The sequence below is a fragment of the Excalfactoria chinensis genome, chromosome 1 (assembly GCF_039878825.1).
Source record: "Excalfactoria chinensis isolate bCotChi1 chromosome 1, bCotChi1.hap2, whole genome shotgun sequence".
Lineage (NCBI taxonomy): Eukaryota > Metazoa > Chordata > Aves > Galliformes > Phasianidae > Excalfactoria > Excalfactoria chinensis.
This window is the reverse complement of record NC_092825.1, coordinates 123,290,572-123,316,547: the sequence shown is the minus strand read 5'-3', so window position 1 is coordinate 123,316,547 and position 25,976 is coordinate 123,290,572. Positions and strand designations below refer to the sequence as shown.

Here is a 25,976-nt window from a genome sequence, read left to right as displayed (position 1 = left end):
CCCAACTCCCCTACAGCAAACAGGGACACCCTACAGCTACATCAGGTCACTCAGCCCTGACCAGTCTGGCCTTGAGTGTCTCCACAGATGGGGCATCCATCACCTCTTTGGGCAACCCATGCCAGCGCCTCACAACCCTTACTGTAAAAAAAAACAACTTCCTTATCTCCAATTTAAATGTCCCCACTTTTGGTTTGAAACCATTTTCTCTTGTCCTATCACAAAAGACCCTCCAAATAGTCTGTCCTCTTCTTTCTCATAGCCCCCCTTTAGATACTGAAAGGCTGCGCTCAGGTCACCAGGCTGAACAGCCCCAACTCTCTCACAGCCTGTCCTTGTAGAAGTGTTCCACCCTTGGGTCATTTCTGTGGTACTCTGGACACACTCCAACAGGTCCATGTCTCTCCTGTACTGAGGACTCCACATAAGGACACAGTACTCCAGGTGAGGCCTCACCAGCTCAGAGCAGAGGGGCGGGCTCACGTTCCTCACCCTACCATGACTCTTGATGCAGCCCAGGATGCAGTTGGCTTCCTGGGCTTTGAGGGCACATTGCTGACTTTCATCCAGCTTCTCATCCACCAGTATCCCAGGTCTTTTTTAGCAATGCTGTGCTCTATCGTTACATTCCACAGCCTGTTTGGGTAGTGAGGATCGGGGCCCTGTCTACATCAAAGAGTACGCAGAAATACACAAACTGATGCTGGGTAGGGATTTAGAAAACGTGTGCTAAAGCTGTGGATCAAAGGGGGGGTTTGTCAACTTCACCTGCAGTCCAGCAAAAGGGCCACAACGATCATTAAAGGGCTGGAGGCAATGCTAATTCCAAACTCCCACTGACTGGACAGCACGAAGCTGCAGTCCCTCACATACAACAAACCTACTGGTGCAGATTTGTGCTCGCACTGAGAGGATCTGGGGCACTGAAATGGATGAGAACTGTTAAAACATTACGTGTGCAGACAAACGTCCCAACATATGGAACGTTTTATAGAGTTATCCCAAAAATGGAAAGACTCCGATTTCTCTTCATGTTCCCAGTCAGGTAGATCTATGCATTAAACATGTGCAAAGTGTTTCAGCCACAGCACAGAGAGAATTTTCCTTCGCTGGCTTAAAGCATCCCACTGCCACGAGCTCTTTGTGCTGCTGGTTAAGAGAAGGGGGCTCCCCTTCACACAGCAGAAATTTGGCATGGAAAAGCAAGCCCTAAAAACATGGTTTCATTACAAACAACTCACCAGTGCATACCTGTAAGTCTGCCAATCTAACAGTACACCTTTTTCCATTGCAGAGAAGCACCTGACCCGGTCTGCCTGTAAGCACCGGATCAGCAGTAAAGCGAAGCAGGACCAGAGATTTAGAAAACCCCATCACACAGCACTGCTGCTCCCCCCCCTCCCCCAATGGTGCACTAAACCATCAAACACCAAGGGAAAATGCCACTAACGCGGAGGGAGGGGAAGGTAGAGAGAGGGAGCTCACGTTTGTTCAGCTACGCCTTGCTCCCTCCCCTCCTGAAAGTGAACAAAACAACACACACACAAAAAAAAGAAGAGTTACTGGTTGCTGATGTCATCCAAGTGCTAACATAAATCACTCACAGCACCACCGGTACAGGCAGAGCAGCGTATAACGGGGATGTGCAGGCAGCCTGCTGCCCAATGTGAAGCAAGCAAAGGAGGGGGGGGAAGGGAAAGGACATCATTTTTCTCCTCTGTGTTTTTTGAAAACCAAGGCAACAGCACCTTTAGACAAGATGTGGCCCTGCCTGAATGCGAGTAGAAAAGACAAAGAAACCACGCACTGCAGCACCGTGGGGAAAAAGACAGGAGTGAGCAGAGAGAACTCGGTCCCGGGAGTCTGAAGAGAAGAGAAAGCAAACTGGCAACAGAGAGCACGAAGCAGTAACTCCTGAGGAAAGCGATGCAGAACGGTTGGTGCCTGTCCATTCATTTCCACGGCATCAGCACCCGACAGTCCCGTTCTGACACTTCTGCCAGGAGGTGACGGTAAGTACCGCCTTCACAAAACACCACATGGTGCTTTCCAAACATTTACCTGCTCCGATTTACGCATCTTGTAGCAAATGTTGTGTTATAATGACCAAAAAAACCACAGTGTTATTGTTATTTAGGTAAGCATCGAATACTCTATGTAGAAAATGCCGTGATGAATAAATGTTTCTATAGGGAAGCATTCTATATAGAAATGATTGTATTTTTAAATAATTGGGATTCACCAGCTAGAAAAGAGACAACTGAGCAAGGAAAAGCTCTGCTCCTACTGATGCTCAGAAGTCAGGTATTTGTCAAAATGTCTCTCTCTGTTAAGCTTATCTGACAGCAAACTCAGCTCCTTTATCCGGTTGCTGTACCAAGAAGAGAGCACTTAACTTGATCAGGAAGGCAGCACCATATCATCACACAAACAGTAAGGCTAAAAAAGACCTCTGAGATCACCCAGTCCAACCAGCAGCCCACCCCCACCCTGCCCACTGACCACGTCCCTCAGTGCCATATCCACATGGCTCCTAAACACCTCCAGGGATGGTGACTATACCACCTCCCTGGGCAGCCTGTGCCACTGCAGCACCGCTCCTTATGGACCAAACTTTGCATAGGAAAGAATATTAGTAATTTAAATAAATAAATAAATAAATAAATAAGAAAAAAAAAGCATTACAATGATGAAAGCTGTATTTCACCAACTAACCCCAGCTTGAGAAAGCTCTTCCAAAGGGCAGCAGGGCACCGTGACTGACGTCAACAGTGTGCGGCCATCACAGCGGCTGCCTTAGCTGCTAGTAGAGAGGTGCTAACGCACCTGCAGGAAAGGAGAACGTGCAGTTAATGTCAAACACGATGGGAGACTAAAATACTGGCTGGTGATGGCTCTGCATGCTGTTTTGTTTTCAATTAGCCATGACTGGAAAAAATCAAAGACTTGTGGGTGGCCAAAGGAATGTATCACTCAATTGCCACTCTTGCCATCCCTCATTTGCCAAGTAAGGAAATCATTTGCTCACCAACTGGATTACAGAAATCACCACATAAATAAAATAAAATGCTAGAGAGAGAGAAAAACAAAGCAAAACAAAACAACACATACGAAACCAACCCAAACCCTGCTAATCAACATACTCATCGGGCACGAAGTAACTGCAACAGGTAAGGAGTTAATTAGTTGGGTGGTGCATCTGGCCGTCTTCAGTCTAATGCCAACCCAGACAAGAGTTTCAGTTTGGTTTAAGGTTCAACGTCACATTTTCATAGCAGTGTCCCTTACCATAAGATTAGGCTACGTACAAAGATTGTTTTTCCTAACAGAAATGCTTGTTTTACTAACCAGAATACTCCATCTCTGTCCCAAAGGAGAGATGTATTAATGCATTCGTTTACATTCACTTTTTCCCTGCTGGATGGCTGCACCCTGCACAACTGTAAAGGATGTTTCTAGTCTTGAGGAGTTTTTGTTTCACCCAATGTCACCTGAACGCAAACTCCTCTGGCCTTTACTCTACAGACTGTATCACATTTATGCACCTAAAAGAGAGGAGGCAAATTCTGAATGGGATACTAAGGGCAATCCCCCCCCTTGGCTCCATGTTATGAGAGCATGGTCGTATGAAAATCCCACTGGAAGAAAGTGGCTCCCCAAAACCAAACCCTTTGCTGGGTCCATCTCTCAGAGACAGGATACAGCAGGTCACCTGGACAGGCAGCAGCTATGGCTCAACTAATACAGGCACACATTTAACATTTAATCTGGCAAAGAACTATGCAGTTTTAAAGCTAAAAGCATTGTTTCCTAACAAATTCCTTCTTTGAATTACAGAGTGCTATGATTCACACAGCATCCCCTGTGCTGCAGCATCTCAGTTTCCATCCTGGGAAGCAATAATTCCTTTGGGAAGGGGGATCACTGCTGGGAAAGCCAGTACACCACAGCAGCACCACAATGGGAATAACCATCCAGAACATCACGGGAAACACAGCAATGGTGATTTGGCCCAGAATGGCCAGCTGTGCCGACAGCTTCTACAGTGTCATGTACCACCCCAACTGGAACAGCGTGCTGTCCAGCTACTCCAGGAAGAGCTTCCAGAAGGAGGAGAGGGTGCCTGCCAGCCGCTCCTCGTTTGTGGTGGAAAACCTCACCCCGCTGACCACGTACCTCCTGTGTGTCACCTGCCAGTCCGCCAGCCCTTCCAGCGACCAGTGCCAGGTATTCAACACACTGGAACAAGACCCAGCATCCGCTAGCACCACTAAGAAGGAGCTGGCATTGGGCATCTGGTTGGCCAGCAGCCTCCTGCTGCTCATCATTGCCGCAATCCTCCTCTATGGCTGCCTGCACCTGCTGTGCCGTGCAAGGCGTGAGCGGCCACGGGGGCAAGCCAGGGCCTCTCCAAGGGAGGCACATGACTTGGAGGAGCCGAGCGGGCAGAGCCAAGTGCTACAGGACAGTGAGGAGAGGCAGCCATATGGCATCCAGCTGGCCACCATCATTGAGAATCCTGCAGTCTGCAGGGAGACTGGCCAAATGGTCTCCAGCGGCCAGGAACGAGCTCCAGCAGCACAACAGTGCTCCGCTGTCAGCTGGGAACCTTAGATCACGGCAGAGCCGTACTCCCACCTGTGCCTGCTGCCTTCATGGCCCTTTCCAATGCCCTTATGCAGTCATTGATGCCCTGGGCGAAGGCTGAGGTTCCCCAGAAGTTTGCTGGTTACAAAAAGAAGCATGGACCAAGCCATGGGCTTTGAATTCTGGGGGTGGATTTGGTTGCTTTCCTTTCATCTAAATGAGCAAAGAGACATAAAAACAAGCATAAACAGTGACCAAGTTAATTTTTAATTCCTTTTTTTCTTTTTTTTTTTCCTTTTCCTAACAAATACAAACAAGAATAGAAGCTTCCACACGGGAGCTCAGTTTGCTATATTGAAGCACAAGCCCTGAGCAGGATAGCTTGCTGGTACATGTGTCACCACCCAATTCTGACCACTTCTCTCTCATTCTCAATAGTGCCCACATTCAGCAATGGCTCAGTCACAGCACATCAGCTACACTCATCGGGTTTTCATTGTATTCTCCGAAGCCTCCACTCAGCTGTACACACACAGTACAGCACCTGCGCAAGGACAATTCCACGCAGCTAAAGAGATGCTTCAGGCTAACCTTATTGGCGCTCTCTGGCTCCCACCACAAGCTCCTTTCCACACCGCAGGCAAGTGACTTCCCACAGAGGCAACTGAGTTCAGAGAAGCAACTCCTGGTCCTTCCTCCTTTTTTGATGACAGAACTCATCCAGCAGCTGCCAGTTTCCATCCAACCATATTCTTAAGTTTTGTACAGCCAAAGGGCAAGGAAGTAAAAACATGCTGAAATGCATTTCCTGTTTGTAACAACCAAATCTGCTCCTCATCTCACTCTGCCTTGGACTTCATGGCCAAGTATCAAGCAAAATCCTCAGACAGAAACCTGTTTACCTTTGCAGAACGATGCATCTTGTCTCGCTTGTGTGTCACCCTGTTTTAAATGTCTTTAAAGTCCCTAAAAACATAGTAAATCTTGCTGTGTAAAAATGGTATTTCTAAAAGAAGGACACACTCACTCTTTGTTACATTAAGCTGGCAACGTGTTCTCCATCCCTGCACAGCACTTCCTACAGCTGACAAGCGTTTGTCTGACACCAGTCTTCAATAAACTGTGAAGATGACAGCACTTCTCTGTTGTTAATGCACTGACAAACTCTTCAGAGCGTAAGGGAAACACCACAGGTCTGCTTCCAAAAAAGGGTAAGGGTGGCAGGCAAAGATTCTAATTAATAATCCAGCTGATAACAAGATGTGGCATAGGGCAAACCGGTGTCCATTTGCACACCAGTATAGATACAAACCATTATCTTTATACTGAGAAGTATTTTCCAGAGGGATGAGGGGTTTTTTTTCCACTAAATAAGTCAGCACATACAAAATGCAGAAGACATACAAGCATGGAAAAAGTTCAGCAAGTGCTGTTTAAGGCAGAAAGCTGACTATTAAATTCTGGTCTACAGAAACAGGCACTTTATAATCAGGTACTCTTGCCAACTACGCTCTGAAGGTGCTGCAAGCGCAGCACTGACAGCCAGGCAATGGAAGCCACTGTCACACAGAAAGGATGTAGAACAGTTAAAGAGTGTTCAAAGGAGGACTACAAAGATAGTGAAGGATCTGTAGGGCAAGGTGTGTGAGGAGCAGCTGTGGTCTCTTGGTGTGCTCAGCGCAGAGCACAAGAGCTGAGGGGAGGCCTGATGGCAGCTGCAGCTCCTCACAGGGAGCGGAGGGGCAGCGCTGAGCTCTGCTCTGTGTGACAGTGACAGGGCCCGAGGGAACGGCATGGAGCTGTCAGGGGAGGGGCAGCTGGGGGGCAGGGAAAGGGGCTGCACCACAGGGCGGTGGGTGAGGAACGAGCAGTTCAAGAACTCAGAAAGACTAAAAATAAATACATAGCTGCTCCATATTCCTCTATTACCCACTCATGCAGCAACTGAACAGTTTAACAGTTAAAGGACTCGAAACTTGCCACAGAGTGCATCTACTGGCTGTATAGAGCACAGGATAATATCTCACAGTAGTATCATGCTGGAATTTGTAGCACCCATCATGTAAGAAATACCACCTGTTACTTGCTGCATACATAGAAACGTCCCTCTTACAATTCCATTCTGGTATTCTCAACTCCAAAACGTATTGGATTTAAGAATTAAAGAAATAAACCTCTGTAAAAATTGAGAACTAGTAAGGAATCCTTGCTAACACAGGTGCATCCAGTCACAACATCTGCTCCAGAAACACACAGAATCATGGAATGGCTTGGGTTGGAACTGACCTCAGGGATCATGAAGCTCCAACCCCCCTGCCACAGGCAGGGCCACCAACCTCCATGTCTAATAAAAGACCACGTTGTGCATCCAACCTGGCCTTGAACACCTCCAGGGACGGGGCATCCACAGCCTCTCTGGGCAGCCTGTGCCAGCACCTCACCGCTCTCTTGGTAAGAACAAAACATCTAAGAACCCCTTTGATGGCTCCTCTTCACAGCAATATAGACAAATATTCAGCTATCTAAAAACATATGGCTCTCACAGTAAAGATTACTGAACTCATTTTAATAATGTAACCTTACTGATAAAACGTTCCCCGGTAAATCCTCCTCAGTCACCCCACTGTATCATCCTTTAGATAAATTACATTAGCAATCTGTACTAAATTCAGAGAGCTTTTTGCTCTTTACACAGCATCTGGTGAATTCCTAAAATAGTAAAGAACACAATAACTCTAATGTAAGAGAATCCTGCGCTCCTATAATTTACCATTGCCAGTTGGAGAACAATTACATAAAAACACTTCTCACGGGACCAGATAATCACTTGTTGCCATTCCGTGTTAAAAATAAAACCAAAAGGTGAAGCTTTCCAACTCTTTTACATGCTAAAGCATGACAAATTTACAGAAGCAGCACATTCTTTATGACTAAGACGTGTAACTGTACAGAGTACACAAGTACAAATCACACAGGCTTCCGCAGAAACCCCACATGAACCTGCAAAGCACCACGAGGCCGATACTAGATGAGGAGATGAGCTGATCAGAACGCCAAGCTTATAACACAGACTGTGACATCCTTGGGCTGACGTTGCCAAAGAAATGCTACATCTTCTCTGAAATAATTTAAGCTGTTTAGTATCTGATCGTTTAGGACAGTAGAAGTGTCTCATTTCCTGCTATGTCAGACAATAACTGAAGCTGCTTTTCCCATCTGCTCCCGTGTCTCCTGCTACACCTCCGGCAGCATAGCAAGGAAGTGGTTGCACTCAGCATGGGCTCTCATTCTCCCTTCCCCAGCTGACTACTCTTTGAGCCTGCTCTGCAGCTACAAGCAACTGCAGTGCCAGGTGGTTGAAAGGAGCAGCTGTTTTTAGCCGTCAGGCAAGACTAACCATCAGACTAATCACTTGCACTTTGGCTCAAATATACTTCATGGCACAGTCTAAAAATGAAGTAAATACTGAATTTAACACAACCACAGAATGTGTTTGAGTCCATTTATGTCACTTTCATATTTGTAAAATATATGAATATTTTTTTGTAACATTAATGTCAAACAGTACCCTTAAATATTGTCAAGCCATAAACGTGAAGAGAATAAACTCCCACCTTTGATCCATAGAGATACTGGGGCTGAGCATTGGGCTGCTTATCTCTCTGGAACTCCTGAGAAAATGGCAGCACGGTCCGAACAAATCTACAATAATAAAACAAAGACATAATTATTAACACTTGAGTTATTAGGTATGTGTCTAATGCACCTTAACCTGTACACCACTGTTGTCTACGTATAACAAAGCCAGACTGGTAGCCTTTCAAACCTGAGGATGGGGAAAGGGATAACCCTAATACTGCTTTAAATTTAAAAGGCACAAAGTTGCATGGGCATAGGGAAGCTGAAAACGAGTCATTTAAGAATTGCACATCAAGTGTTTGCATCCAGTCAAGCTGGTCCAGCTGACAGTGTCCAAAAGAAATTGCATTTAGGAAAAGGTTTCAGAAAGGGAAGTTTGCAGCATGTTATAACATTGAAAAATAATACTGTACCTGGATGTGCTTTTGTTTTAAATATGTCTGAATTAACACACAAAATAAACGATTCATTAATCATTTCCCCTTGTAAATACGTAGGTATTCTATTTATGGCAATTTTGTAGCTGAAAACAGAACAGCTACCTAAACAAAATCTGTCTCGGCCAAACATGTACAAATTGTATCATTCTGTTTAAAATTATTTCTACTACGTTTTATTTCTGAGTAATCTGAATTATTCTTCTGAGAATATATAACTTCAAATAAACCTAACTTGAATTAGATGGTAAGAGGAAATCCTGTACTCAGAGAGAGGTGAGGTGCTGGCACAGCTGCCCAGAGAAGCTGCGGTGCCCCATCCCCAAAGGCACTCAAGGCCAGGTTGGATGGGGCCCTGGGCAGCCTGAGCTGGTGGGGGGCAGCCCTGCCCACAGCAGGGGTTGGGGCTGGGTGGGCTTTGAGGTCCCTTCCAACCTAAGCCATTCTGTGATTTCTTCCTAGGAACCATAACAGTTCAGCATCACTTGCACTCTTCAGTCTTTTTCAGTGAGCAGATCTGATCTCTTTCTGACATCCTGCAGGTTGCCTTCCTCCTGCTCCTCTTCCAAGAAACAGATGTACCACTTTCAAGGACTGAGGGATCAACTCTCTGAATACCAACAATAATGCAAGGCAGATTGTACTTCCCCTCCAGTGCTGCTGGCTGCAGGTTTTGGCGCATTACAGGATAATCAGTTCTTTTCATTTTTAATCACTGTTGATGATCTCAGTAATTTACCCATTTTAATCAACACAGGTTGTAAGCAGCCAAAGTAGATTAAGTGGATGAAAAGCCTGCTGGCTAAACAGAGCTTTGCAGCAGTGATTGCTAAAGGATGACACAAGCCCTAAAGTAAGTATTTTCAGGATCAAATCACGTTATGTCAGTGTTTCTGTGATACCTCCCAGGAAGGAGCTCACGGTGAGCACTTTACAACCAACTGCCATCATCTACTTAAGAATATAAAGAGAAAACTGCAAAGGACCACTGTGGTTAGTGATCCCACTTCCTTGCTGCCACAGGCACCAGATCACACAACTTCATTCATAAACTTTCTGAGCTTCACCTCACCATAGTCTCTCCCTCCCTCCTCATAAAGTATCCTTCTGGACTTCCCTGTCTAACGGATAGGGATCTTTTCAACCTCCAGCCTGCCCAACCCACCAGCTCAAAGAACAGTTCCTACATCTCTTCATTCTAGATCCAATGCACCCTTCCTGAACATGAATATCAAGCACACCTGTTTTCACATCATACAGCACAGTGCATATTAAAAGCATTTGTATGACATTGCTAATGAATCTTGATCCCTTCTCCAAGCTGCTGAGAAAAGCAAAGCATACTACGTGAGCAGCACAGGGATGAAGTGATTGCTTTGACTTGATCAAAACCTCAGCTACTAAAATTCAGCTCCTATTTAGGCCGCTGTTTCTTCATGGCTCTGAAGATTTAAGAGCACACTGCACAACCCAGTTATCTGGCTTTTCTGCAGCTTGTCCATCACTGCAGTATCCGAGCACACTGCAGTGTGCTGCTGCATGAAGTGCCAAGTACTGTTCAAAAACAAGACCAGACCAATCGGGAAGACAAAAGCTACAGGAGTAGCAAACATGAAGAGAGCTCTTAAAAGAAGTCCCAAGCAACAAAGAAAAGGTAAGTGAGAAATGGACTCTCATCATCACTCTCAGTGTAAGAACTGGCCAGAACAGCTTCAGAACAAACCGAAGAGAGATGCCTTTTCCTACAGCATACAGCTTCCCTGTGAAGCCCTCACTACAGCATGTCATGAATGAGAAAGCTTCGCAGAGCTTTACAGAAGGACTGGATAAAGCAATGGGAGAAAAGCAGTCTGCTAAGGGTCAGAAACACACATTCAGAAAAGCAGCAACTGCAATAATTAAATTCCTAAATCTTTTGATAAGAGCTTCATTGTTTCATCTCAGTATATTATGTCATATAAAGATACTCCTGAATCCCAAACAATTAAAGATGCCATGTTTCAATACTTTTACATAAGTAACGGCAGTCTCTGAATAAAACCCACAGGCTTTGTAACCATTTCAGCTCTTACAAACATTTGAAATCACCAAGTTCAAGCACTGCTGGGAAAAAACCTTCCAAAGTAGTATGCTAGGCACAAATCAATCTGATCAGCACACTAACTTTAAAGGAACAACCCTCATGCGTCAGCTCCACTCGAATTAACAGAAGGCAAGGCACGGGTACTTCACACTGCCTGGGACCTCTGCCTCTAGCTCCCCACCCCAAGCAATACCTTCATCTCTACTACCCACCATACTCATTTCTCTTTCTTTTAACCTTTCACTGTTCCATTGCTCCCCTTGCTTACATATACTTTCATTACCTATCAAGAGTTAAACAGACGGCTCATGCAGTTTGTCACTCTCACCCATGTACTTGTACACAATTATTTGTGCTCACTTAAATACACAGATAACTCATCAATCTGAAGTTCATGCAAGGCAGTAACAGAAATAATGACCACGACTGAGAACTACAGAAGTGCTAGAAATTACCTGTTCCTCCACCAGCAAAAATACCAAAGGGCACAATATTGAGTGTCTGCCATTAACTCTCATCACACTCCCGTTTTCTCCTGAAACTAGACTGACTTTGTGATGAAAACAGATCTGCCCAAGAGATGCCTCCTTTCAGTATCTCTTAAATGAATTATCCTGAATTAACTACCCAACCAGCCTGAGGAACAGCCTAACTCAATTTGTGTGCAGTTTTTAAATAGGCGAGCAGCTGTCCTATTGGTACTGTGGTCTTCATAGCCAAAATGAACAGAGAATAACAAATGCTAGGAGCTACTGGACATCTTTTATTAAAGCTGCCACGTGAAGTATCAACCTTTCATCAAGATTTTCTTTTAATATTATGCTGATGTGATCCTTAACACATCACATCAAACATCAACATGCACAGCTCAACACTGCTGTGCAAACAGATTCACGTAACAAAAGCTTGGCTAAAACTTAAACACAACATTCACTTTTTCTTTTTTTCCAGACAGAATCTTGGCTCTAAACCACAACAAAGCCATCAAGAACACGTCAGACAGAGAAAGCATTCCAAGGAGAGTGAAAGATGAGAACAGGCTTCTCCTCCTGCCATAGCCCAATACTCAGTATTACTTTACTGACTCTTCACAATGCTTTAATCAGGTTTTGCTTAAAAGCCAGAAGCAGCACAAATCCTTAAGAACAGCACAAAATCAGGAAGCCCAAGTGCTGTGCCTTTCACTCATTCAAACTTTGATCCTATCATTTGCTTCCTATTTCCATTACTTACTCTCCCTCAAGGCTGCAACAGTGCGAAGGAAGAACACCTGGAACAAAGCTCTAACACTACAGAAGCACACTGTTCTTCTGCTGCCATAAGATGAGTGAAACAAGAAAAGCTCACCATCAGAGAAGATAGACTTCTAAAAGTAGCACTAATCACCTGAGAAAAAAAAGATAACAAGAAATACAATTTACAGCTCCACTGAATGACCTAGGATGTTTCCTCTGCTCAAAAAGATACATACTTCAAAGTAAGACTTCCATGGTTAATGAAGGCTCAGTAAGACACAACCATTGGACATGAAATAGCCACAAGTCCCAGGAACGTGGAAGACAGCAGCAAGGCAGATAACACCATATTCAGTGAGCACTGAACTCTTCCCTTTTTCTTCTTATCAACGCGGAAACAAGGAACATAATTTTACTTCCGTCATCACACAGTTGAGGATCCTGTTTACTGAATGTCTTTCTGACATGCACATAGCAGTATTTTTGGACACACTTTATTTTCAGCATATCATAACTAAGTCATAAAATGTCATAAACTGTAACCTCAGCAACCAAATTCTATTTCTACCGTGGACTAATAACAGTCTTTCATACATTTGACAGTACTTAGCAAAATGACTCATTTTACCTCGTTTCAAGAAAAGCGCTAGCAGCAAAACATACACTGAATGAACGGTGATGGAATTTGTTACCAATTACTGTGAGAGAAGTTGCAGGAGAGCGAGAGAACTGCTGCCAACAAAAGGCTACCATGCCAACCTGTTAGTGGATCCATTGTAGCAGTAGTTTGGAAGGAAATCGTAGTTGAGTTCCCAAAATACATGAAGAGTGATTCGTCCGTAAGGGGCTGACACATTGTGATTGGCTTCCCTGAACATGGCATCGAAGCTGTCCAAGGTCATGTATCTGCTCAGAAGTTTGTGAGTCATTTTGTTTATTTCTATCAAGCCATCCAGCTCCTACAAAAAAAATAAATCAAGAGGAAAGAGAAACAAGCAGTAAATTTAACAAAGTAGAGAACCTCAACAAAGTACATAAATAACCTTAATTGAATGGGAGACTATCAGTGGAAAAAGGACAGCTGATTCCTCTCCAGTCTCTTACTTTAATTACAAAGTTGGAAGGCATCTGTGTTCCCAAGACTGCTCTATGTCTATACACCAAGGGTATGACCTGTCTGCACTGCTGGCAGGGGTCTCAAACACAGCTATGAGCCAACTAAGCTAAAGTTAAAATTCTAACACTTAAATGGAGTCAGAAACAGGTTCAAGAAACAGCTTCTGCATCTCCTACATTACAAGCAACCACAAAGTTGGTTTTTGCTGGTGACTGAACTTTTGTAGTACAACTGCTAGGGATAATACTAGATTTATCATAAATCCTTCTCATGGTTTAGTCAGGTAAAGAGCTTACTAAGAGGCAACAAAGGATGAGACATTTACAAACATAGTGAAAGTACCAACAAAATCACTAGCTGTGGATTATACATGTAGGCACTGCCTTTCAAAATGTTTCTTCTCTTGACAAAGACATTTCCAAGTATGGCTTCTGGCACTTTCTTTTCAATAAATTACAATAGAGATGATGCATCTTTGACACCAGACACCGAAACACTAGTATTTATGGAACAGAGAGCTGAACGTGTTAATGACCAGACTTGGTCTAGCAATTGCAAGGCAAATTACAGCATAGCCTCTAACCAGCATGTATCAAGGAAAAAAAAAGAGAAAGAGAACACAACCACTCATTCAAAAACCACCACTGAGCATTGCTTATAGTTGTCCAATGACATATGAAGGAATATCCAGTGGAAACTGGGCTTCATTGCGCTGTGCAGTCGTGTTCCCAGACAGCACTATTTAATTTAACTTATTTAGCTTCAAAAATAGCAGAAGTTATTTACAAGTTAAACTATTATAGTACCAGTTTCTCATGGAGGAAACTAAGCAGATTTAAGCAGAAATGATTCTAGGTAAAGCCAAAGAAAAAAAAGAGAAGATGGCAACGGGTGGATGGATGGCAACTTAGCCCTGCCAGTTTCTACCTCAAAGAAGAATAAGAACCTATGACCTAAGAATCATCAATGGTTTCTGTTCGCTTAGCCAGTAAGAAAACTACATTTAAATAATTCAAATGTTATAACATCGTGCACTGAGAAGTCATGACAAACCTGGCTCCTGCCCATCTCCTGGCCTTAGAATTTTATTTATCCGCAGTAAAGGATGACATGAAATTGGGTGAGTTAACTGCATGTCACAACCTCACAGGTGAAAAAACAAACATATCATAACAAGACTGGCCGTAAACTTTCTTGCACAACCTTTTATCTTTTTCATTCCAGCAGAACAGGATACAGCTTACACCTGGCATTTCTGACTATTAACTTGTCAAATTCATGTTGTCTGGCAATTAAAATTCTCCTTCCACATGCCAGATCTCATCACTTCACAAAAAAAAACTTACCTTGATTTTGTCATGCAAAAAAAACCAAGCTGGCTGGCTGAACAAACTCCTTGAGATTCCACTGAGCACAGCGCTGTTTTGTTTAGGTCTGCAGTTTACATATAAGCACACGCAGAAGTTGGCATTCCCCAAAACTTAAATAACAAGAATGCTTACTCTCCTTGCCTGCTCAAAGCTCCTAGAATATGCCTTCTCTGAAGGTGCTCTTTACACTTCAAGCTCATGAGGAGCTCAGCCTCTTCACCTCTGTCCAGAAGTGACTGTGCAGTTAATCACTGAGAGAACACCTAGAGGGGACTCAGCCAAACTTGAGATTTTTTGTTCTTTTTTTTCCTTGTACCATTAAAAAAGAACACATGCCTTTAACGGGAAAAGTAAAAAATAATAATAATAAAAAAATAAAGAAAGAAAAAGAAAAAAAGGTGGAACACTCACCACAATGGAAGTCAAATCCTCACTTTCAAATCGACCAATTGCCAGCTCCATTGATCTGTACATAGCTGCTGAAATTCGCTGAGTGATCAATCGGTTCAGGTCTATCGACCTACCAAGTAGCTGAGGAAAAAATGCCACTAAGCTTTGGACTGAATGTCAAATCACAAGACAAGCCATACAAAGACTAAAAGAAATATGAGGTTCCACATATTAACAGGCATTTAAACTGTGAATTTGCATTCCAAACACACAGAAAGCAAAGAAACAGTTTCGTGTATTTACAGAAATCAACACTGCTGGAAAACTGCCCAGCAATGCAAATAAAAGAGTTTGAGTTAACTCACTTGGACATGTCTTTGTTTCAGCAGCGTCTCATAGCGGTTGGACTGCAGCAACTGAATGGTTGCTCCCTGATTCTTACATTCTGAACGCAATCGTTTATCCAAAAGCAGGCTATCAAGAAAAGAAGAAAGCGGCTGAAGTATAGCAAACAGCAAACCCAAGCATGAATAAAAGTTCATGCCACTGAAATATCTACCTGCCAGCCATTGCCTTGTAGTACGCAAATATTTGGTCTGCCAGCTTGTAGACAAATTGGTCAAAACACAGGTTTACCTTAAGAGAAAGGAAAAAAAAGTGCATTTATGGCTACTCAGCATTAACAAAGAGGAACTTATCCAAAACTTTCCACCACTCAGGTGGCATAACTAGAAGAGTTAACGTTTCTAAGGTTCCTTCCACAAGATGACATTCAGCCTTCAGCATTAATGTGAAGGGTTTTGTAAAGATCTACACATTTCCTTGCGATGCATCAGCAAATCAGTCATCCATCTTCTGTCTTCTCAACTTGTTCCTCATCTCCATCTGCTGTGAAACTCTTGCAATAGGTCTCATCATTTAACATAGTTTACACATTAATGTACAGACTACTTTTCTTCTGTAGGTAAGGTTGCTTTACCTCCGCCTCGATCTCATCATAGAGGAACTGCTTCTTAAATTTAGTAAGCGCATAATGAGCACTGTCATTATAAAGGTCCAAAGAATACAGAACATACCTGAATGAAACAAACAAACAAACAAAAATGTTACATATCTGTAGAGATATAGCTCTTCAAAATAGTTAAGTCAACATACTTGAAGACTGAGTATTGTGATCTAAATGTGTATCACATAAACAAGATTTTTTGCTCTTGGAGTTTATATAAAGATTCATACTTGCTCGTTTAAGAAAGTCTTTTGTTAGTTTAATCATTTTTACAGATAAGTTTGCAGTCAGAAACTTGCTTTCCAGATACAGTTTTTCATCAGGTGAAACAATGCTTGCTCTTAGTACTCTGGATTATATTGAGTAGGCAATCAATTATGTTGATTATATTGCGTTATTAAGAAGGTCTACTGCAAAATAAGCCTAGAAGAAGAACGCATATTTAGCTGCTGCAATTACATTTAAATTAAATACTTAATATTTTAATTGCTTTGAATTAAAATCTGTGAGTTGTGGAAATAAGCAAAGAGAAGAGGAAAACTGTATGATGGTTTAGAATACCTTCTCAGAGACTGCTTGTTAAAATCAATTAAAGCAGTAACATTACTATAAAGAGTGGCAATCGTTAAGAATAGTCATTCAGTGGAAGAGCACAAGTAGGTCTTACTCCATCATTGATGCCTCTTTGGTCTCCAAAATATGGTCTGTCAGAATCCAAGGCATTGACATCTCAATTGGAAACTGGATTCTTCTTCCCATGGTCAGCTCTAAGAAGAATTCCCTGAACCACAGCTGGGACAGATCACAGCATTGCTGCAGTGTTTCTTTGGGGATAAATAAGGCAGAATTACACTTCTTACAAACGTACATCAAAAACAATACAACTGTGATTCTGATGATGCAAGGTGAAACAAATAAAAGCAGGAATTAAGTCATACACAAGCCAAATGTGTAAACTCAATTCAAAATGCAGAGCCCGTGACTTTCTGAAATAGTTCTGAACTCCATGTTGGCCCCCAAAGAGGTGCCTTCTTACAGAAAACACTGTGGGAATGGACCAGACTACCAGTTAAATGGAAAAATTCTGAACACCATTATGGGGGGCTTCTAATTTAAATTTTCATTTAGGGTCTGCTCCTCAGCCGTGCACTGAACTTGGGAAGTAGCTGGTGAAGGAGACAACACAGTACTGGGACCGTTAGTACTATCCATCCCTTTGGAGGAATCAATCACTCCACACATCTCTGTTTAGCAGACGGGCAGGAAGTGACACACAGACACATGAAGAAGGGATTAAAACAAAAAGTTTCTAAGGCCACTGTTGGGGACACAGACATACATTTTCCCACCTTTCCAGTAAACACTCAGCGCAAGCCTTCATTTGTATAAGGCTTAAGAGCTAAACCAAAAAATACTTTTTTTTTTATACATTAAAACCTTCCAAAATAGGATGTGCTGCTCACCAGCAGCTTTATAACAGAAATTAACAGGCTCCCCCTTCTTTGAGGGTAAAGGAGTCCAGTAACAAAACAAAAATGAAAGACAACACGGCATGGCGATGACAAAGACTAAACACATTCAATGTCAGTAGGTGAATTCTTTAGGACAGCATGTTTCCGATTACAATTAACTGAATAGTAAAAGTGGTGAAATGACATCAAATTTACCACAACAGAGAATCCATTTCCTCTGCACTTGAAAAAAAATAAAATAAAAAATAAAAAAACACCCCAAAACACAAAAACGACCTCCTTTTTAAAATTTCAATGCACAAAAAATTATCTGTCCCTTGTTTGCATGAATACATTAAAAAATAAATAAAAAAATGAGGTAACAATATGAAATTTGACCCATTATAAATGAATGTGCAACAAGTCAAAATAAACCTACCACAAGAGTGAATATCACATCTCAGAAAACGTTTGGACAGACCGAGGTTTTTGATCAACAAAACAACAGTAAGTTGGCTTAGGCAATCGGAAACATTTCCCAGGTTGTGTTAGAGGTGTTAGGACATGCTAAGCTGGACACTGATCATCTCCATATCTTACCACTGAAATTTATCAAATGAGTGTAGAAGAAAGACTCGCGATGGAATTTTTCTATGTCCAATATGGTGGGTCCCTCAAGGCTACTTCTCAAGGTTTTCTTGGAACCACTTTTGTCAGCAATGAGGGACTCTAACATAGTTCTCACCATGTAAAGCTGTATCATTAAAGGAAACAATTGTGGTGGAAGGGGGGAAAAAAGGAAAATACACACGGCACATTAGTTGAGCAACACTGAGAATTACTATCAGTAAGCGACTGCTCCACTTCAAACTGAAAATTGGCACTGTGTGGGCAAAAGCCTTTAGGCAAAAGGAACAGATGCAGCACTAGCCTACCCAGCAGCACAATGCCTACCCATGCCAAGGGGCCTCCACCGACTCTGAGCAGCAGACCATTTGCAGTGGAACAGTTCACATCACCACAAGAGTAGAAGTAATAAGTAACGTCTTACCACCAAAGTTTAACAGAGGCGGATAGATGTAGGACTGCCTCAGAAACTTGTGTGTCATTTGCAATAGCTTTTCCAGTCCCAGAGCCTTGAGCTGCTTCAACAGCTCAGCAGAGTTTAAGGACTCTGTCATAGTGCGAATCATGTAGAGCTAAAAACCAACAGACAGGGGCAGGCAAGGGAGAGAGAATCCGTTAATAAAAACACACAGGTAAATAAGGAAGGGGAAACAGAAGCAGAGAAATTGCGTTAGTTTGTTAAAAATGAACAGCAGCATAGTAAGCATGCAAAGGAAAGTAATACACTTCTAAAACAGAAAGGTTTCTTCCTTCAGAATAATCGCTGCCACCCGGTGCTCCCTGAGGTGAATGGAAAAAAATCACCATTCACCTCAGCGTACGTGGAGTCAGGCCCACAGCCACTGGCTTCTCAAGAGTATTTCACAACGATTGCCAAGCATGTCCAATTTGCAAATAACCTTTTTAGAACTGTAGGAGATTAAGAGAGAAGTACCCAGAGTGGATAGGTTTGACCTCCTCCCCTTAGCAGAGACAAACAAATGTGCCACCCCCCCCAAGAGAAGAAATGACAAGAGAACTGTGTGCTCTAACGAGCCTGTAGCTGCCACTGAAACAACGCTCTCAGACACACCAAGCATAGATGATACATAGATAAATGATACATAGATAAATACACAGATGTATATATATACATATACATATATTGTAAGTTGATTATATTTCCCTCAGAAAATTAGAAATCAAAACCTTCATTAGAATCATCTCAGTAAAAACTTACACAATCTTTTATTACCCAAGACTGTTATCCACATGGGTTCTCTTCCCCAGTGATGTATATAAAAATATTTGATTTACAAACCACAGTGGCCTTCAGTTTTTCACCCAAAGTGCTCAGCACCTTGTTTTCTCAGTTGGGCTATGAATACCCAGGCCATAAACTCTCCAAACAAATTTACAAATAAAATAAGACGGGAAATGAGACAGAGAAAATAAAGATGATGTCTAGGTATGGGATTTTGATGGCTGCCACAGAAAATGCAATTACCATTATGCAATGAAATGCCATTAATAGCTGCACAGTATTATATTTTAGGGAGCAGTTTCTTTTTTTCATTACTGAACAAGATGAGGGATCTTGTCAAGATTCAAATACCCTCCCATACTTTATATTCTAAATATAATTTAAAACAATGTAATTTATGAGACTTAACCAAAAGAAAAAAAATCTACCAGCCACATCAGAGAGAATCTAAAATGGAAACAGTTAAAAAATAATCAAATCATTCCAAAATATTATAATAAAATATTAGGAGCTCAAGGAGAAAACATTTCTTTGAGTCAAATTATGGAGATGGAACACTTGGAAAATCACAGATCTGAATAGAAAGTGACAGCAACCCAGAGAGATGATTTGGTTAAGCATATGGTAAATATAAATCTAATCAGAGTAGAACATTCCAAAAGAAAACGGCACTTTAAAGTAGTTTAGCCAGAGTGAAAATATGATGTGCAATAATCACCGACAAGTATCACAACCGTTAGATGGGAAAATACCTGAGTACTGGAGGGTCCCACCGCACGCCTTGGGACTTTAATATCAAAGCCACTTTTGGGGTCTTTTTCTCCCCTTAGAGCTGGGTCATTGAATGGTTCGTGACCTGCTTCCCAGTCACAGACCGTCTTTCTGATGGCCTGCAAAACACTGAACACAATTCACGCTGCTTCAGACTTGTAAGCATCCAAGTGCACAGAAACCCTGCAACAGACAGTGCCCTAGAGCTCAGGGTACCTCAGAGGAACTGCAAACAACTTTGCCCACATCTTCAAGGCCAGATCCACGTGATAGTTTTACACTGTTCCCTCAGAAAGTACAGTCCAGAGCTCTCCTCCTTTGTCAGAAGAAAGCTGACCTCTGAAACTGGCTCAAAACCCAATTGTCAAGAATTTGCCTTTGTGATGTGTCAAGCCATTTTGTACTCATGCACCATAAAATGCAGACATGTTAATCTAATAAAACAAGACAATTTGAGCTTGAATTGAAAAGGAAGAAAAAAATGCCCGTTTCCTGCAGAACTCCTGAATTCAGGTGGATTTGATACAAATGTTATACTTCAACTAAACTGGGAGTAAACAACTGATGGAGAAGTGAAGCTTAAAAATCAAACAACTAGGGACACAAAAATGAAGCAAAAAGTCATAGTAATCAGTGTGGGACAGAGCATTTGGAAGAGAAATGGAAGGCTAATAAGGTACAAGCAGCAGAAATGAAGAAACAAGGCAAGATGCCAAGGGGGCAGAGAAAATAAACCACAGGATAAAAATAAACCACAGGCAATCCTGTACAAAGAAATCCTGAGGTAGTGCTAAGGAGCTCAAGACAACCTGGACTCCAACCTCAGCCATACTGGTAGTCATCTACTCTGACTCTCAACATACAATCAGCCAAGCTAACTCTGAATACCATACAGCCTACAAAGGGAGCGTGGATTCAAGAGGCAAAATTTAATAAGAGTTGGAGAAAAGAATACAGGGAGAGATGAAAAGAAGAACGTTACCTCTGAATGACATTTTTCTTCTTTTTAATTGCCTGCCTTAATGGCTCTCTAAGCGTGACCTGGGCAAAGTCCTGAAGAGCCGCATAAATGGTATGGCGAATGGCATGATTGAAAACACTTTCCATTCTCCCCATCAGCACCTGAAGACCTTTGATCATGGCAATCACCTGGAAAAACAAAGAACAAAAAAAGGTTTTTAAATTTTTGCTTGCATATTTATTCAAAAAGTCAATTTTTTCAATATAGAAAAGGAAAGAAGAGGAATTAACAAGTTCAGAAAGGCAAAGGAGAAAGTTACTCTGAAGAGGCTAGTTTTCCTGTGCCTCTTCTGTGTTTTGAATGAAGGAAAACATGCACTTTCAGAGTCAGCACAGTCATAGAAAATGCTTATAGAGACTGTTCTCTCTTTTGTATGGAATTAATCTTTGGAGAATCCCTGTCTAAAAAGAAAAAGGAAAATTTCTTACCTCAACCAAAGCAAACTTCTCCTCACTGGTATAATTGTATCTTGTTGCTCTTTCATACTCTTCTGCATTGTCAGGACAGTCTTTATTAGAGTATTTGTCAGTTGGGTGTACCAGCTTCCATGAATACTGCAGTTCACAAAGCGGTATAGGGAGAAGAAAGATGGAAATAACAAAGGCCTGATAAACAAAACATATCTGAACACAAATAACATGCTTATAAAATACTGAGACGTTTTGGAGAACATCTGAAAAATATTTGGTACTATTCCATTCTCAAAACCTGCATAAATTCTGAAACAGAACATGACGTATGTAAGAAGGTTAGTGGATACTGAGTGAATTCAGAAAACAGATCAATAAGTGAATTACTCCATGCCAGAAGAAAATCTCAGTGGGAGGGCAGAAGAACTTGCGTGACAAGCACTTAAGGGAATCGATACAAATCAGAAAGACAAAGAAAAGCACGGACCTAAAATTGGCAGTAGTAAGAGGTAAAACAAGCAAACAAAAACCCAACAAAATGACTGCTGTGGTTTGTTCTGGAACTGGCAGTATAAAAACAGAGGTAAAAATGAGAGATTTCTACAGAGGTATAACAAAGCAGGATCAAATCTGTCTCCTCTCATACAATATATCACCTGCTTCAACCCCTTCTAGGTTGTGCTTTGCTGTAGGTAAAGCACACAGCTTTTATTTAAGTAAGAGTCAAGAGTCTGGAATACATGATGCATACCCACAGCCTCCTCTTCAGTTTCTGCATTAAGCAGTTTCTGATTGAAAAATATATATATATAAATGGCTACTTTTCTAACTAGCACCTGTTTTTAAAGTAAGTTATTAAGATACAAACCTCTTTGCAGGTTATTTCCTCTCCTTCATCTCTTTTCAAATTTTATATTACCTACATTTACCTAATAAAAATCTTCCTTATATCTTCTCCCATTGGCTAATGGAAGCCCTTCCATCTTTTCTGTGTCTACAGTTAAGGCCTCCCACATTTCAGTTCACTAAGTCACAACATCTAATCACAGTCAACTAAACACGTTGACTTCCAGTGTGACTGCATGTTGGTAAGCATATTTTTAACAGTATTATTTTAAATGATATGGAAAAATAAATGAAGTCTTAGTCTACAAAACATGTGCCAAGAGCCACAGGAAAGCATCTAGTCAAGGCTCACAGGTGAACACCTATCCACATAATTTAAGAAGTTAAATGCAGTGTATGAAAAGGCACATGCTACTGGATATTCAAAGCAGTAACATTACTCCTAGACTCTGAGAGCTGAGGTGCCACTTTCCTCCGGGAACACTCTGAAGCAGGAGAAAAGGAGTGCAGTAAAAGAGAATTAAGGGAACATTATGTAACGTGTATTTTTTTTGTTCTGTTAAAGCAAAGCCTGTCCAACCTCATTTTCATCTGTTTTCCTTCCTCAGAAAACATACCACTTCCATAACATGTGCACTCCACTGGGACAGAAGCTGCAAGCCTTGGAGAGAAAGATCAAAGAGCTTCCGATACTCTGCATCTGTTTTTTGAGCTTCCTGCCGGCCAGAACCAGTCACCACCTACAATGTTTGTAAACAAACAACAAAGAAAATTGTACACCTTGTGTACAGCTTTTACGGTCACATTTCTCAATGTTTTCTTAAGCATTAAACAGCATCACGTAACAAGACTTGAGTAGCACAGATCAATATCAGTTCTTTCTTCTAAAGAATTATTATATTTCACACACTTTGGTCAAGAGATAGAAACCACCAAGACTCTATCACCAAAATATCATTGCAGACAAACTCAAGACACTGATTATGTATCATATATGCATGCGCACTTGATTTTAGTTTTCAATTCATCTCTTAAATTATAGCCTCACTCAAAGCATTATGAGCACACATTTGGAGTAAAGGTTAGACAACCTATTCCCAAAGAGACATGCTGAATATGTCTGGAATATGTCAATAAACAGAAGATGTCTGTAGTTTGCATGATATATCAGTGTTTAAGATTCAAAATTTAAATAGCATTAATATCATACATGGGATGGGTACTAGCCTTGCAGCCAGCTTTTATTGAGTCAGGTCTTGGAGCTCTATCTTTTACCCAGCCTGAGATCTGCCTACTTTTTAGCTGTTCTACAACAACTGCTAGCCAGTGATGTAAAATCTGCGCAAATAGCTCTAATCCCCCACACCTCACTGTTGCTGTAGCGAGCCAGTTCTGATATGAAACGCATATGGTCATCTCTGATTTGGATCATCTGCTCACATATATTGTACTGGGGACTGCTGCTGGAAGACGTGCACGTCCATCTGTTGCAGAAGACAGAAAAAAATCTTCAATCAGTTGATGCAATAAAGACTACAGCTGATACTAAAAAAGAAAGAACAAAAATGTGTGACTTCTTTTTTTTCCTTAAATCTTCCTTCTCATCCATGTGAGGCCTTTCCTTTCCTCTTTGCTGCTGCTGTGAAATACAAACTGCCATCTCTCTTCAAAAGCACACACTTAGGGACAGGACCAAAAAGGACTGAAAGCCAGGGCAGAGGGACAAGTATAGGCCATAAGATGTTTAGCCACTTTCAGCTTGTTTTTCTTCATTCACATTTAACAAAGGAGAGCTTACAGTATGCTCCAAATAGAAAAATATTATTAAATACTATTAACATGTTATCAAGAGAGACACAAAATACATGCTACCAAATGTTGTGTTAAACAGCCTCAGAATTTTAGTAGCTCAGTAGGCTCGCTACTATTGATTTTCTCTTAGCAATTACATGCAAGTTACGTATTTTTTTTCTGCAGGAATTAAAATGCAAAGCACTACATTCTAAATTCACATAACTGCATAGAGGGAAGGTCTCAGAGGTGCACAGGAACATTTACTAAAATGAAGCAATAACCATAAACCATGGAATAATTTATATAAAACAGCTGCGTTTTCTAGCCATTTTGCTGCACTGTACCCCTACCAAAACAAAAGAAGAGGGACACAAGCTAAGTTTCTGCTCCATGTACAAAATACACATGCACTACTGCTCACCTTGCTTAGTATAATCCTTCATTTCTTTTAAAGAAAGTTTCATATTTAAAGGAAAAGATAAAAATTACATTAGTGTAAGATAAATTTTACATCCTCCAACCCAGGTGAAAAGCAATGCAACCGATGCAAGAAATAGCTCAGCAGCACAGAAAGATTTTTAAATAACCTGTCCTTTCCATTGTATCTACTATGCAAAGTACATTAATACTGAAATACCCACACCAAAAAACGGACCAAGGTGAAAATTCTATTTAAGGTAATTACCATAGATTATTATCAGGTGATTATGAAATTATACCTTATGGGTCTGAACTTCCCTGGCCCATATACTCCCCTCTCTGTATCCTTGTCCTACCTACCTTGACTTGTTTTCCTCATAATGGGCGCTTGTCTTGATGTATCTTGCAAGTTCAATCTGCATATCACCAAAGAGCGGGACAACCTGCAGCTGCTGTACAAAGGGAATAGATCAGATTAGATAAATGATGAAATATGCATCTTAGTGAAAGGAAAATGCTATTCATCCAGTGATAGTCCAAAATGATCTTTGTTTTATTTGATTATATTAATCTGGGTGTCCATTTAAAATGCAGGGGGAATTGCCTTCTGCATTACGTATTAGGAAATGCTTATCTTAACCAACCTTAAAGAATTTGTCAATCTTGGCTAAATTTATCCTTTTTTTTGCATCCAGCTTGTAGATGTTACTGACACTTCCATCCATCAGGTACAATCCAAAGCCCATAACCTGGCAAAAGAAAAAGAAACAAAGCTCTCTGCAAAAGGACCTCAGGGGTAAAAACGTGCTGAAAATATTTGTCATGAGACAAACACTCAGTATTTACTCCATACTTCTTCTTTCTTCTTCTTCTTCTTTCACTTATCAACCAACTTCACATTGCCTGGCACTCTTTTATTAAATGTACTTATACCAGCTAAATTTTTCTGATTACTTACCCTAATTTTTAAGTTACTTGTTTCCTCAAAGCTTTGATACACAGCATCACCTTCAAAGCCTTTTTATTTGCCACCTATTTAGAACTAAGGTACCCTAGTTCCCTTCTGTTGTTATTATACTTAATAGAAACACCAGTCCATAGAATTAGTTTCCTAACAAGGCTGCAGTTCAGTTAGGCTAACTTCAATTTATGAAGAACAAAAATGGATTAGAAGTTTCCTTAACAAATTTAGTGTTAAAACAAAAGAAGAAGAAAAAAAAGAAAGACAAAGACACTGAAGAATGAAAAAGAAAGGGCAGTATTTGAGTTACTTGGTTCATGTGGTTCCGGCAAAAGGAAACAAAAATCCAAGAGGAATGCAAACATCTTTATTCTGCTTCAGCCTTTCTTTAAGTTTGGACTGAAAAGAAACTTACTTTCAAAAGCATATGTTTCTCGCTGGGGGTTAGATACATTTTGTTTTCATAGTAGTCCACACACAAATTCACAATATCTGCAAGCAGTTCTTCATAGCCAACAATCACCTCCAACTGCTGCTGTAATGACTGAAAACAAAAAAAGAAGAAAGG

General features: G+C 41.3%; 2 protein-coding genes across 5 annotated transcripts in view; one reads left to right on the top strand and one right to left on the bottom strand.

Annotated features, from left to right (window-relative positions):
* The window catches only part of CYFIP1 (cytoplasmic FMR1 interacting protein 1), a 57,882-nt gene that overhangs the window by 16,979 nt on the left and 14,927 nt on the right, over positions 1–25,976 (bottom strand). The window contains exons 8-23 of one of the 4 annotated variants that reach the window (XM_072334279.1): positions 25,824–25,952; positions 25,092–25,196; positions 24,808–24,899; positions 23,600–23,717; positions 22,851–22,973; positions 21,406–21,531; positions 20,939–21,105; positions 19,938–20,085; positions 17,916–18,069; positions 16,532–16,688; positions 15,838–15,934; positions 15,418–15,494; positions 15,224–15,332; positions 14,880–14,999; positions 12,741–12,940; positions 8,202–8,289 (exon numbers count right to left, since the gene is read on the bottom strand). In XM_072334279.1, the coding sequence (XP_072190380.1) occupies positions 8,202–8,289; positions 12,741–12,940; positions 14,880–14,999; positions 15,224–15,332; positions 15,418–15,494; positions 15,838–15,934; positions 16,532–16,688; positions 17,916–18,069; positions 19,938–20,085; positions 20,939–21,105; positions 21,406–21,531; positions 22,851–22,973; positions 23,600–23,717; positions 24,808–24,899; positions 25,092–25,196; positions 25,824–25,952 (2,010 nt within the window). Of the gene's footprint in view, positions 1–8,201; positions 8,290–12,740; positions 12,941–14,879; positions 15,000–15,223; positions 15,333–15,417; positions 15,495–15,837; positions 15,935–16,531; positions 16,689–17,915; positions 18,070–18,366; positions 18,515–19,937; positions 20,086–20,938; positions 21,106–21,405; positions 21,532–22,850; positions 22,974–23,599; positions 23,718–24,807; positions 24,900–25,091; positions 25,197–25,823; positions 25,953–25,976 lie in introns of those variants that run through there. The other 3 variants (XM_072334271.1, XM_072334263.1, XM_072334287.1) reach the window with 3 other exon arrangements.
* On the top strand, positions 1,623–6,767 carry LOC140256908 (fibronectin type III domain-containing protein 9-like). The gene is made up of 2 exons (XM_072345798.1): positions 1,623–2,012; positions 3,838–6,767. Exon 2 carries the CDS (start codon positions 3,961–3,963, stop codon positions 4,612–4,614), a length of 654 nt encoding a protein of 217 aa, XP_072201899.1. The 5' UTR covers positions 1,623–2,012; positions 3,838–3,960; the 3' UTR covers positions 4,615–6,767.

What these genes read in the sequence shown, in the direction of transcription:
- LOC140256908 (XM_072345798.1), top strand. Translation starts at nt 3,961, where the DNA reads ATGGGAATAACCATCCAGAACATCACGGGAAACACAGCAATGGTGATT.